Source organism: Alosa alosa, chromosome 24 (assembly GCF_017589495.1).
Source record: "Alosa alosa isolate M-15738 ecotype Scorff River chromosome 24, AALO_Geno_1.1, whole genome shotgun sequence".
Classification (NCBI taxonomy): Eukaryota; Metazoa; Chordata; class Actinopteri; order Clupeiformes; family Clupeidae; genus Alosa; species Alosa alosa.
Genome location: NC_063212.1, coordinates 24,479,322 through 24,494,321, shown reverse-complemented (window position 1 = coordinate 24,494,321; position 15,000 = coordinate 24,479,322). Strand labels below are relative to the sequence as shown.

General features: G+C 43.3%; 1 protein-coding gene across 5 annotated transcripts in view; it reads right to left on the bottom strand.

Moving 5' to 3' along the window:
* The window catches only part of LOC125289458 (RAS guanyl-releasing protein 2-like), a 100,842-nt gene that overhangs the window by 29,321 nt on the left and 56,521 nt on the right, over window positions 1–15,000 (bottom strand). For all 5 annotated transcript variants that reach the window (XR_007192637.1, XM_048236324.1, XM_048236323.1 and 2 more), the window contains 4 exons: window positions 14,385–14,666; window positions 2,684–2,758; window positions 1,148–1,270; window positions 305–420 (listed from right to left, as the gene is read on the bottom strand). Coding sequence is in view for 4 of the 5 variants with exons in the window: in XM_048236324.1 (XP_048092281.1) it covers window positions 305–420; window positions 1,148–1,270; window positions 2,684–2,758; window positions 14,385–14,666 (596 nt within the window). In the remaining variant the exon portion in view is untranslated. The remainder of the gene's footprint in view (window positions 1–304; window positions 421–1,147; window positions 1,271–2,683; window positions 2,759–14,384; window positions 14,667–15,000) is intronic.

Below are 15,000 nucleotides of genomic sequence, written 5' to 3'. Positions count from 1 at the left end.
CAGACAGACAGACAGATATACAGGTAGACAGAGAGACAGGCAGAGAGTCAGGCAGACAGACAGAGGGACAGGCAGGCAGAGAGACAGACATACAGACAGGCAGAGGGACAGGCAGACAAAGAGACAGACAAACACATACTGAATTCAGACCAACAGGTAGGCAAACAGACAGAACGCAGACAGACTAAATGCAGGCGGACAGAAAGACAGGCAAAAAGGCAGGTAGACAGACAGACAGACAGAAAGCAGCCGGACAGGCAGAAAGGCAGGTAGACAGACAGGCGGTCAGGGCTGTGTGACTCACTGGTTTTTGTCAAGCTCTCCAAACTTGCTCAGGTAAGGGAAATTGTTCCTGATAATCTCAAACTCCTCCTGGGAGATGTAGCCATCTCCATCTGTATCGAAGTTCTTGAACACAGACTGCAGGGAACGAGAAGAGCACCACACACACACACACACACACACACACACACACACAAACAGGTCTGCTATTAGGAGCTTTATATAACAAAATAACTTCCCTCCCCACTCACACACCCCCAGCCAGGGTGATGATGAGAAGGATCGGTGCTGCTGGGAACTGTAGTATCTATGTATTTATCTGTATCTATCTATCTATCTATCTATCTATCATCTGTCAACGCTTGTCATTAATCCACATCCATGGAATAGGTCCCCAGGGACTAACCCATAGGGGCCCACTTTAAATGGAATAGCTCCCTAGGGACTAACCCATAGGGCCCCACTTTAAATGGAATAGGTCCCCAGGGACTAACCCATAGGGCCCCACTTTAAATGGAATAGGTCCCCAGAAACTAACCCATAAGGCCTATGGTACTAAATTAACAAATTGACTTATCCTAGTTATTACATTAGCCTTAGTAAGACTTTACCCGTTACACACTTCACCCATCACTCACATTAGGGCTCATTAGTCTATTACTATTTGGGGAACTCAAAACATGGCATCTCTCATAGAACTCACCGATCACAAACAGAGGCCTCAGAAAGTGAAGTCCTACCACATACATGTATTTAGTAGATCAGCGAATTGGTGAAATCAGCCGTGCTAAGTGCACAGAACCAAGTTTATACAGTAGCTTTGATTTTGAACACGACCCAAACGTCTGTAAGAAGTGGGACTCACTTCAACCATCTTCTCGATGTGTTTGGTGATGATGGCAGGGTCTGCCTTGGGTTTCACAGACATCGCCCACTCGTCCATCATGGATGGCTTCGGCGCAGGGGTTGGCGTCTGTGGAGTGGAGTTCTGGAACCAATCAATCAATCAATCAATCAATCAATCAATCAATCATTACATTACATTTGGCTGACGCATTTTTAGCCAAAGCGACTAACAACATGGTAAACAGTTTAAGTTTTAAAGCAATTCTCAACAATTTTGGGACAATTTAAAAAACGGTAGAGTACAGTAAGAATAAGTACATCGTTGAGTGCTGTTTTTAACAGTTACGTGTTCAAGACGGCTGGTAAGTGCTAGGATAAGCAAGACTTGTTGTAAGTGGTGCTATGAGAGGAGATGTTCTCTAAAGAGCTGGGTCTTCAGGAGTTTTTTTAAAATGGAGAGAGATGTCCCTGCTCTTGTAGGAACTGGCAGTGTGTTCCACCAACAAGGAACAACAGATGAGAAAAGTTTTGATTGGCCTGAGCGTACCGGTGGTAGAGCTAGACGTCGTTCGTCTGAGGAGCGCAGCAGTCTAGAGGTAGCGTATGTCTGTATGAGGGCATTCAAGTAGGCGGGAGCAGAACCGGAGACTACTTTGTAGGCAAGCTTTAGAGCCTTGAATTTGATGTGGGCCGCCATAGGTAGCCAGTGTAGCTGGATGAGCAGCGGGGTAACAACATAACTAACAATGAAAAACCAATGAATATATCCCTCTCCCTGATTCTCTGCCCACATCCAATTACAAGAAACACTGATCACTTATTTGACTCTTCATTTTTAATGCACCACAGGTGAATGCTGTTATAAACAGGGCAGTGTGAATGCTCTAATGAACAGGGCAGTGTGAATGCTGTTATAAACAGGGCAGTGTGAATGCTCTAATGAACAGGGCAGTGTGAATGCTGTTATAAACAGGGCAGTGTGAATGTTCTAATGTTATAAACAGGGCAGTGTGAATGCTCTAATGAACAGGGCAGTGTGAATGCTCTAATGTTATAAACAGGGCAGTGTGAATGCTCTAATGAACAGGGCAGTGTGAATGCTCTAATGTTATAAACAGGGCAGTGTGAATGCTGTTATAAACAGGGCAGTGTGAATGCTGTAATGTAATAAACAGGGTGGTGTGAATGCTGTTATAAACAGGGCAGTGTGAATGCTGTTATAAACAGGGCAGTGTGAATGCTCTAATGAACAGGGCAGTGTGAATGCTCTAATAAACAGGGCAGTGTGAATGCTGTTATAAACAGGGCAGTGTGAATGCTCTAATAAACAGGGCAGTGTGAATGCTCTAATGAACAGGGCAGTGTGAATGCTGTAATAAACAGGGCAGTGTGAATGCTGTAATGTAATGAACAGGGCAGTGTGAATGCTGTTATAAACAGGGCAGTGTGAATGCTCTAATGAACAGGGCAGTGTGAATGTTCTAATGTTATAAACAGGGCAGTGTGAATGCTCTAATGAACAGGGCAGTGTGAATGCTGGTGTGTGACTACTCACCGAGCATTTACGAGGCTCTCGCTGAAGAGACATCTGGTAGATCTCCTCCTCTGTGTGGTACTGGTCAAGAGACACCTGCGAAAACAACACACACACACACACACACACATACGCACACGACACACACACACACACATAGTGAGAATGATGTTTTAAACATTTATACAAACCCCCTGGTGTACTCATTAAAAGAGTCAAACAGAGTATTAAAAGGCAGAAGCATTGCTTGTGTTACTACTAATACCAGTGGCACAATTTTATGTCTTATTTGAATATCAAGTCAAGTCAAGTCAAGTCGGCTTTTATTGTCAATTTCTTTACATGCACTGGTCATACAAAGAATTGAAATTTCGTTTCTTACTTTCCCATGCAGACATAGACATGCTTTAAATACAGACATAGACATACTATAGACATAGCCATAGACAATAAACATTAAATTAAAGTGCAAGACTGAAATATAGAACATGTATGTATCAAAATAGAAATATAGGACATATATATAAAAAAAATAGAGGTAGTTGTGTTGTATATTTATATAGTCTTAACAGTTACATGAAGTTTAAACTTGTGCTTGTGTGACCTGTATATTTACATTGATATGCAGTATGCAGTAATTTCAAGTATATCAGGCTTGATGTGAAGCAGCAACACGTTAGGCTGCGCAGTCACACTACCATAAGTGAAATCATATTGGATGGATGAGATAGAGAGAGAGAAAGGGAGGGAGGGAGAGAGAGAGAGAGAGAGGGGGGGGGGAAAAGAGAAAAAAGACAGAGAGCAGAATAAAAAAGACAATGTGACAGTAGCGAACAGGAAACCGCTGGTGTGTGGTGTTAAAAGATTTGGCTGACGCCAGGAAATGAGTGTTCCAAGCTCTCTCTCCCTGACTACTGAAGTTCAGCCAGCACGGTTCTGCCCCCACCCGACAATGGAACAGAAGAACAGTGGAACAGTAGAACAGTGGAACAGTAGAACAGTGGTTCAGAACTTGGTTCAGACCCTGCTCAGAACCAAGCCTCTGTCCACTCAATTCAGTTCAATTCAATTCAATTCAATTCAATTCAATTCAATTCAAGTGTGCTTTATTAGCATGACAAATATTTTTGCATTGCCAAAGCATTTAAACATAAGGGTTACATTGAGAATGCTTGGAATACAATATACTGTATGGCAAATATGTATGCATCCAAGATTAAGAAACAAACTGGTGAGTGAGTGTGTAAGTACTGTATGTGTATCTGCTTAAATCTGCTGCGCTCTACTGAAGTTCTTTTCATACGGACATCAGGCTGAGGAGCCACACTCACACCACCACATTCATAAAAGCAAACACTGTCCTGTTGTTTTCGTACGGACATCAGATTGAGGAGCTACACTCACACAACCACATGTATAAAAGCAAACACTGTCCTAATATGGAGTTACACTCACACCACTATAAAAGCAAACACTGTCCCAATATGGAGCTACACTCACACCACCACATTCATAAAAGCAAACAGTCCCAATATGGAGCTACACTCACACAACCACGTATAAAAGCAAACACTGTCCCAATATAGATAGATGGATTTCTGACCCAAATACCAGCTGACTCTCCGAACAGCCATTACCGTCCTATTGATGCTTTTGATAGAACTGACACTTAAGTTGCCATTTTTAAAGTTAAAGCCTTCAAGCACTCTGCATATTAGGCGCTGACATGGGAAATGTTCAACTGACAAGCATTCGATTAACAATGGATTTAATTGAGTGGCGTCGACAAAAATAGAACTGATTCGCAATCTATGCAGCAAAGGGATTCTGCGGTGCTGTGCGGGGTTGTATTGAAAACAATGGAGTCTAATGCAATGGAACATCAAAAGAGGAGAACGCTACAGTTATGCCCGTGCCAATATGTGGAGCTATGTTCAATATGTGGAGGCCCTATGTTCAATATGTGGAGGCCCTATGTTTAATATGTGGAGGCTCTATGTTCAATATGTGGAGCTATGTTCAATATGTGGAGCTATGTTCAATGTGTGGAGGCCCCATGTTCAATATGTGGAGCTATGTTCAATGTGTGGAGGCCCTATGTTCAATATGTGGAGCTATGTTCAATGTGTGGAGCTATGCAATGGAACCGCACCGCAGAATCCCTTGAATTTCCCCTTGAGGATCAATAAAGTATCTATCTATCTATCTATCATGTTCAATATTTGGAGGCCCTATGTTCAATATGTGGAGCAATGTTCAATATGTGGAGCTATGTTCAATATGTGGAGCTATGTTCAATATGTGGAGGCCCTATGTTCAATATGTAGAGCTATGTTCATTATGTGGAGCTATGTTCAATTTCAAAAGTCCAGTTTTCCATTAAGAGTGTATGTGATCGAGTGGAAGCTATAGATAGTGTTGATCATGTTCACCTAAGTGGGAGGGCAGTTCATGATAGTATTAAATATGGTGCTTGTGTTACTGTAAGCAATGTGTGTGCATATATCAGACACGGTGCATGCGTTACTGCTAGAGGAAGTCAGTGCTGCTCCAGCAGCTGATATGTATCTGCCAGTTCTATCCAGTTCTATCCAAGGGTAGCACTTCCATCACAGGGCTGAGAGTAACACATTTCATCGCAGTGTTAAAGTGTTAGAGGGAAAAAAAACAATAAAAACAGTAAAAGACGTCATGTCCATCTCAAGAGAGGAGCAGTTTGGCGATTGATATCCCTCCCGTTTGTCCACTGTGATCCTGTGAGCTGGGGACCCAAAAGCATTTCTTGTGAAGCTCTAAATCTTGTCAGGGGAAATCCCAGTACGATGGATTACCACCACAACAACAAAAAGTAACAGATAGCATAGATTTGTACTGAGCCGTTGTACTACAATCATCAACCATGCCTTTAACCCTGCAGAACACCAGCCCACTGCTGCAGATTTGTTCCCTGCCCTTAGCCAAACAGTCAAATACCCAATACACTTACCACCTCAGTTTGGTGTCCTGTGTCATATCCACTAAATTCCACGGGTCATGGCAACGTCACTGCCTGACCATCAGTTGACCTGGATTCATTTCTTAAATCCGCTGTTGCGAGCCGCTTTGGATGGAAGCGTCTGCTACATAACAGTCCTCTATTTTTTCTTTTTTCTTTTTAATGCCTTTAATCAGATAGGATAGTGGAGAATGACAGGAAGTGAGTGGGAGAGAGAATCGGGGTGGGATCCGGAAAGGACGCCACACGGTCCCCTATACAGTCTGTGTGTGCACGCCATACGGTCCCCTATTCAGTCTGTGTGTGCACGCCACACGGTCCCCTATACAGTCTGTGTGTGCACGCCATACGGTCCCCTATTAAGTCTGTGTGTGCACGCCACACGGTCCCCTATTCAGTCTGTGTGTGCACTCAATACAATATCTGGTGTTCTGCACAGTCGAGACAGAAAGCAACAAAGGGTTCGGACCAAAGCGTAATATTCCAGACGATTATGCTCATGCTCACCTGGGGCCTCACGTACAAAGCTTGCGTAAAATGTTGCGTACGCCATCTTTCACGCTAACGGTCGGATGTATCAAGAATAAATAAGTGTGAGAATGTGCGTTCCTCCTGGGTTTCTCCATGGCAACTATATGTGTGGCGTACGCACATTTCCACTGTGTATTGTCAGTTGACTACACTTAAAGGCAATGCAGCGCAACAACATTAGTTGATCACAAGTCTAGGCCTTTATTTGCACAGCATATTGTGAAATGTGGCCTATTAAAAATTATAACACTTTGAAGTAAGCCTAAGTTTCTAGATAAATAGGCATGCAACATGTGCAAATACTACTAAGCTAAACATCTACATCTATAATGACAACTGTTTTATCAGAGGATATAAAGAATTAAAAGGAAATTAAACCTATTTAGAGACAGCGCCTATCTACAACAATTCTAGATGACTGGCTTATCAAAGCTTTCCTCGAAACCTGTGTTGAATGAAGTCGGCTTCGCACATTTTCCCATGCACTGAACATTTGCCGGGTGTTTTCACTATTTATCTTTTTTTTTTAATAAAAGGATCATCCAAGTGAATGGCTATAGCCTGACTAATAAGCGCAAATTGAAGCTATTTCCCTTAGTGTGATTGACTGCATAGGATCCTTTGACTTTCCTCGAGTAAGCATTCGCATTAATGTTATCACACTTGTGCATATTGTAGTAATATGATCCAGAAATCGTAATGTTGTGGTGAGGTGTCCTGGATCAACTTTTGTTATTAATTACAGATGATAAAGACATAAGATTCTTGTCATTTTGTCAGATAAGAGCACTTCTACCTTGCATTCGCTGGAAATAAACTTTTTTTTTTAAATTTGATGATTTCAATTATTATTTCATTTTGGAGCAGGTTCGAGTACGGATGGATCCACAAATGAGTTTTCATTCTTATTAATAATGCGGGATTGGCCATTTTGTCGTTTTGAGAGGGTGGAGTGTAATGCTTGTGCATGTGCACTTAATTTCATGTTAATTGGGATGTACAAAGAAATATTGCATGGATTGCTGCGTACACATAGTTTCATACATCTTGAATTTTTTTTGTGCGTGTGTTACTTTCCAGGTATTCGCGTATGCAATGTTTTGATAGGAATTCCACGCAAGTCTTTGTACATGAGGCCCCTGGAGAGGGAGATGGTGTTAATTAATGTGGAGCGAGAGTGGAGCTCTGAGAACTAATGACCCCGTCACCCAAAACAGCTCATCATGTGAGTCTAATTACTCACACAAAGACAAGACGCAGCTACACCTAAAGCTTTTAACACTAGTAGAGACAGGCACACACACACACACACACACATACATTTAAGCACATACACCCCACCCCACCCCCCACACACACACACACACACACACAAGCACATGCACACACAAACACCCACAGACACACGTGCACACACACACACATGCAAGCCAACAAATATACATACACGCACACGCACACACACACACACACACATTCAAAGAGTGAAGAAGATTGGGATCAAACTGAGTTGAAATGCGTAGGTGTAAACTCCCCTGAAATTAATGATCTGGCCTGGGCAAAGAGCTGTCTCATCTAATTCTGAAAATATCTCCCCAATGTTTCCAAATTTCCAAACCCAGCGCTGCTGCCTACTAAAGATGTGGGCCTAAATCATTCAGAGTTTCCTTCTGGGTAAACTTTGAATTTGTTTAATTTAGCTTTCCTATCAGCCATGAAATGCCTTAATAAACACATCACATCCACACACACACACACACATCACATCCACACACACACACATCACATCCATACACACACATTACATCTAGTGGAATTGAACCCTCAATAAGAGCACTACAGTGTCATTGGAATTGAACCCTCAATCAGAGCACTACAGTGGCAGTGGAATTGAACCCTCAATAAGAGCACTACAGTGTCATTGGAATTGAACCCTCAATCAGAGCACTACAGTGTCATTGGAATTGAACCCTCAATTAGAGCACTACAGTGGCAGTGGAATTGAACCCTCACCTTCTGGCCACTGCCTCCTAGCCCAGCTCCTTCACCACTATGCTACCACCGCCCAATCAGAATATTATAAAACAAAAAGTTCTTATCAGAATAAGAATATTATAAAACAAAACGTGCTTATCACAATCAGAATATTATAAAACAAAAAGTGATAGCATTATACTCACATACTTAATTAAACAGAAGGCACTCTTCATATTTGTTCTAATTACTGACATTTGAACACACTATCCTAAACCCATCTCTTTCCAATTGTAATTGGGAGTGTCCGTGTGTATGTGTGTATATGTGTGAGTGTGTCTGTGTTCATGTGTGTGTGTGTGTGTGTGTGTGTGTGTGTGTGTGTGTGTGTGTGTTTGTGTTCATGTGAAAACACACCATCCTAAATCCAGCTGTTTCCCACTGTAATCGGGAGTAATTGTCCATGTGTGTGTGTGTGTGTGTGTGTGTGTGTGTGTGTGTGTGTGTGTGTGTGTAAAAATCTGAACACACCATTCAAAATCCAGCTGTTTCCCACTGGCTGCTACAATCTGCTCTTTGTTCGGCCTTTGATCTTGTTTACAGTTTTGATCCACATGACTTTATGTTGCTTCAGCTAACGACCTGTCACAGAGCTGGTATTTCTCTCTCTCTCTCTCTCCACACACACACACACACACACACACACACACACACACACACACACACACACATGGACAATGAACGGTGCATGTGTGTGTGTGTGTGTTTTCTTTTGCACTCCTCCTCCCTGTCCGATGTCTGTAGTGTGATATCATCTACATTCCTGTTCCCAGCAAGGTGAGCAGGGTGTGTTATGCATGTCAACATGGGCACAATTCCATACCAAATAACACACACACACACACACACACAAGGAATGTCACATATCTACTGTTTACCCCCACCTCAATGTTATTCTGGAATATTCCACTGTCCTCTCAGGCTCCCACACACACACACACACACACACACAGAGACGGACACATCCATGACTATTTCTGGTCTGACTCCACTGAGACCTCAGCCTCCACCCTGTCCCTCACCGCTCCTGCTACTGATAAGGGAGAGGAGAGCCTCGGTCCCTCCCTGCTCCTGCTACTGATAAGGGAGAGGAGAGCCTCGGTCCCTCCCCGCTCCTGCTACTGATAAGGGAGAGGAGAGCCTCGGTCACGGTCACACGGTCGGATTGGATCTGTTCTGGTTGGATAATTGCAACACATTGTCCAGTGATGATGAAAGTTCCTCAGATAAAGATTTGTTGTTCAATATCAATGGGACAATGTTACTGACCGTGAGCAGGTTGAGTACATGTGCATCAGTACTGACAGTGAGCAGGTTTGATTAGATGTGTATCAGTACTGACAGTGAGCAGGTTTGATTAGATGTGTATCAGTACTGACAGTGAGCAGGTGAGTAGATGTATCAGTACTGAGCGTGAGCAGGATGAGTACGTCAGAGTTTCCGCTAGAAAAAAATGGTGCCGGTCAAAGTGACCGGTAGAGGTTTCTTTTTCCGGACATTTTGATGATATGCCGGTCAAATATCCTATTATCGCTTCTTAATTAGTCAAATTGAGGAAAACTGGAGACAGGCTATGTAGCTTAAAGAATGACATAATCAGGCTGTATAGAATGCAACGTGTTCATTAACTTAAACATGCCTAACAAGATCTAGCCAGTATCTTTTCATGGACAGCAAGAGTCCGCTTCGTTCATTGTTTTAAAAAGGCTACGTTGTTTGTTGCTGCTACCCACGTTATCTCCAGTGGTGACTGTTTAACTTGCACAGATGTGCACACACAAGAATGAGTGCTCACACCACTACCACCTAAGCCAGTGGTTTTCAAAGTGGGGGCCGCGAGGGGGTGCCAGGGGGGCCTCAGCAAGTTGGAAGGAAAAATAAAAGCAACAAAGAAATACATTTGAAAAATGTAAAATATACCCATTACTATGAGGGTTGTTATACAATGCCATTAATAATGTGTCGCATAACTGAACATTATATTTTCCATGATAATGACTGGGAATAATAGTAGAGTGATAGCTCTCATATAGCAGAAAGCCCCAAATACAATTTTTACACACTGTATGCTCCACCGCGAAGTGTTTGTGGCTACAATAATTATTAGGATTAGCTTAATGTATTTTTACATTTGCCGTAGTATTCTCAATGGGTTTAATAACACATCACGGGGGTCCTTGGCCAGAACCAAGTGGTATTTGGGGGGCCTTGTCGTGGAAAAGTTTGGGAACCCCTGCCCTAAGCTATGCCTCTTTATTTGATAACAATAAATTAAGAAATGTTGCTTATTCTGGAAAATGTTTAGTTTTTTTTTCTTTCGGTTCAATGATACAGTTTAATTGTGCCGGAAATTATCAGCGGACCTGCAATCTCCTCGTCGAGGAGGTCCTAACCCTGCCGATTATAGACAGAGAAAGCATAGGCCTACTGTATGCTTTGGGTAAAGAACACAGCTGCTTAATATTCCCTCTCCCAAAAAAATACTCTCCCAAATTTACAAAATTATATCTTGTTCAGAAAAAACAATTGGCCTGCCATATCACAAATGGGAATCAGACTTATCAATTACTCCCCTGCCGACTTCTGGACCAAAATGTGCAAAAACATCTACCTCATGACAAAGAATAGTAATCTACAACTAATACAATACAAGGTTCTTCACAGATTCCACTACACTGCACATAAATTGGCAAAATGGGGTTTGGCTCGATCTTTGCACTCACTGCACACAAAATAACCCAGATACATATATTCATGCGGTTTTGGCATTGCACTCCAATCAACCACTTCTGGGTGAGTGTCACAAAATCTCTCTCTTCCATCTTTGGCTGTCACATCCCAGCATCCCCTTCCTTATGCATACTTGGTGATACATCCACAGTCAATTTAAGCAACTCCGGCAATAAAACACTACTGGTAGCTGACTATCGCAAGAAAACAATCCTCATGAACTGGAAATCTAGGAAAAAAGCTCACATCACTCATTGGAAAAACTTGTTAACAGACTATATATCATTAGAAAACCTATCAACTACAAACTTAATCAATACTCAGGATACAACCTCTCCTTGGTACCCCTGTATCACCTACTTACAGTCCTGACCCTCTTTTGCCTGAGTTCCATCTCCACCCACGATCATAACACACTTCATCAACAGATACACATATCATCGAACACTAGGCAGGGGAGGGTAGCTGGAACTATTATTGTTATTATTATTATTATTATTAGTAGTAGTAATATAAATAGCATCCCCTTTCCCTCCCCCCTTTTATTTACATTCTCTGATAACTTTACTAATTTCACTCTTTCTCTCTGCCTCCCCATCGTTATTCTGCGGGCCCCATTGGATGGCTTGGGAGACTCGGTCCTGGCGGGTCGCTGTGTGGTTTTGGCATTGGTTGGGTCCTGTGGGTTATCTATTGGCCCTGGGCCCCGGTGTGCACCCTCCTCATCGGCTCATGCACCGCGCCTTGTCCTGGAAGCACACAGCACGCTTTACTCTTTTTAATCGCACTACATGTTAGGTGACATACATAAACAAAAACTACAAAACAGGCTAGGTAAGAGGGAGTGCAGGTAGATGCCTCATCAGGTGTCTATCTGCATGCCTCACTTATTTTAATGCACACATTGTTGAGGCATACATCTTACACAGGGTAAATTAATGTGGTGTGCATGGGGAAATCCTGACAGATATTCACCATGCATGCCCACTTCTTTAATGCTACATTCTAGATAGACCCCTCAACCTAGCCATTCACATACTGTACATATTTAGGTCAAGAGTGGCGGTTGGGTGAAAGGTCTGGGGGCTAGGTGTGGTTGGTCGTGGTAGTGGGGGGATGTGTGCATATGCTGGGGCCTGGGGCGATGGGTGGCACGGGTCCTCCCCCTGTCAGCTCGTGTTTAGTATAACTGCAGGGGCTGGGTGGAACTGTGGCCATTAATGGGTGCCCAGGTTGGCAATCAGTCAGGCAATCAACCAGGCAATCAGTTATTCCTATTATTATACTTATCATTAATAGAATAATTACAACTCCTCTCCTGAAACCCTCCCCTCTCTATGTTCCAGCTTCTCTCCTCCTGGCCCAACAGCAAACCAGCCTTATACATATGACACACACACACACACACACACACACACACACACACACACACACACACACACACACATACATCCTCACATACTCACTACCCCTCACCCCCCATCCCCACCCCCATCCCAACACCACCTCATTCACACTCTTAGAGCTACCATCATCCACCCCATCCCCCCTTCTTTCATTCCGTCATCAATTTCATCCCTGATAATCATATCTGTAATCATCCTGGACGCAAATCATCCTTAGCCTTTCTGTTATTAATGTTATGTTGTGTTATGTTTGTAGCCAAGTCAATGTGATGTCTTGTTAAGTTACAGTATGTGTTTATGTAATAATGTACGCCTGTTTGTCGATGTAGTATTCATGTGCATGTCGTGAGTGTTGCATTTTCTGTAATGTCAATGATGTTTGCAAATAAAAAAAAAAAAAAAAAAAAAAAAAGAACACAGTTGCATGTCCAGTGTACACGGAGAATGACAGTGTCTTGGAGTGGCCGCACCCCCACAACTCCACTTCCAATGTCACTGATTCCGACAGATAGGCCTACGCCCGACACTTCTGCTTTTTATCTGTGGGTGGTGGAGTTGACCGGACAGGCTTCAGACGTTACCAATTTATCATCATCCATCGCGTCTGGCCTCTGAAAAAACTTTTAAGTCTAGTCTGCCTGGGCCTGGCCATGTTTGAACCGCCTCACTCGTTTGTTCGTTGTTTAACATGGACGTTTTAAGCGTGCACTTCCTATTTGAAATGCAGCATAGGCTATGCGTGTTGTTTAATAGCCTACTTTTCAAACGGTAGAGCCTGTCCCTTTAAAAACATAGCCAGAGGACGTATAATATAGGCTTACATATTAGGCTAAGGCTTATTCTCAAATTCAGATTGCGTTAGGGGACGGGATTATTAGCCAATTTCAATCGGACAATTTGACCGGAGAGATTTAATTTTGTCGGACATTTCTTTTTTTTTTTCGGCCAATGTCCGGTAATTACCGGACAACGGAAACCCTGGTACATGTGTATCAGTACTGACCGTGAGCTGGTTAGTAGATGTATCAGTACTGACAGTGAGCAGGTGAGTAGATGTATCAGTACTGAGCGTGAGCAGGATGAGTACATGTGTATCAGTATTGACAGTGAGCAGGTTGAGTAGATGTGTCTAGGTACTGACCGTGAGCAGGTGAGTAGATGTATCAGTACTGACCGTGAGCAGGTTGAGTAGATGTGTCTAGGTACTGACCGTGAGCAGGTGAGTAGATGTATCAGTACTGAGCAGGTGAGTAGATGTATCAGTACTGACCATGAGCAGGTTGAGTAGATGTGTATCAGTACTGACGGTGAGCAGGTTGATTAGATGTGTATCAGTACTGACCGTGAGCAGGTGAGTAGATGTATCAGCAGGTGAGTAGATGTATCAGTACTGAGCAGGTGAGTAGATGTATCAGTACTGACCGTGAGCAGGTTGAGTAGATGTGTATCAGTACTGACGGTGAGCAGGTTGATTAGATGTGTATCAGTACTGACCGTGAGCAGGTGAGTAGATGTATCAGCAGGTGAGTAGATGTATCAGTACTGAGCAGGTGAGTAGATGTATCAGTACTGACCGTGAGCAGGTTGAGTAGATGTGTATCAGTACTGACGGTGAGCAGGTTGATTAGATGTGTATCAGTACTGACCGTGAGCAGGTGAGTAGATGTATCAGTACTGACCGTGAGCAGGTTGAGTAGATGTGTATCAGTACTGACGGTGAGCAGGTTGATTGGATGTGTATCAGTACTGACCGTGAGCAGGTGAGTAGATGTATCAGTACTGACCGTGAGCAGGTGAGTAGATGTATCAGTACTGACCGTGAGCAGGTTGAGTAGATGTGTCTAGGTACTGACCGTGAGCAGGTGAGTAGATGTATCAGTACTGAGCAGGTGAGCAGGTTGAGTAGATGTGTATCAGTACTGACCGTGAGCAGGTGAGTAGATGTGTCAGTACTGACCGTGAGCAGGTGAGTAGATGTATTAGTACTGACCGTGAGCAGGTTGAGTAGATGTGTATCAGTACTGACCGTGAGCAGGTTGAGCAGGTCTGTGTTGGCCTCCATGGTGGGCGGCGTGGTCTGGACGAGCGCCAGCTCCTGTAGGATGCTGTACAGCTGCTGGGTCTTGGTCAGGTTGACCCGGGTCTTCTCCCGGTCAGCCCAGTCCGGCAGCGCCACGTGCACCGCAATCAGGTCCTTCAAGTGCACGCCCAGGATGGGGAACCGGAAACCAGAACAGTCGGAGAACCGCCTACGGTACTGGCTGTAGTTCCCACACGAGGACACCAGCTCGATCAGACTGTTAAAGATCTGAGGAACGCAGAGAAAAAAAGAACAAGATTATGGGCTGAAATGATTGGCTAACTGTGTGATTGATTGATTGACTGATTGATTGGTGGAATAGGACATTGACTGACACAATAGATTGCATAACTCATTGAACAAATAACTGTTTAGATCATCAAACAATCGATTAATTGACAGATCGATCAGTCACTACATCGCAAGTGATGATAGATTTTATTATTGTTGATATCATGCACCCGGCGCAACATGGGGGAAAGTGCGGCACAAGTCTTATTCATATCGTACACCCTGTCAGTGATGAATTTTCCGCCATGCGCTCCACTTTTACTAAACCTTC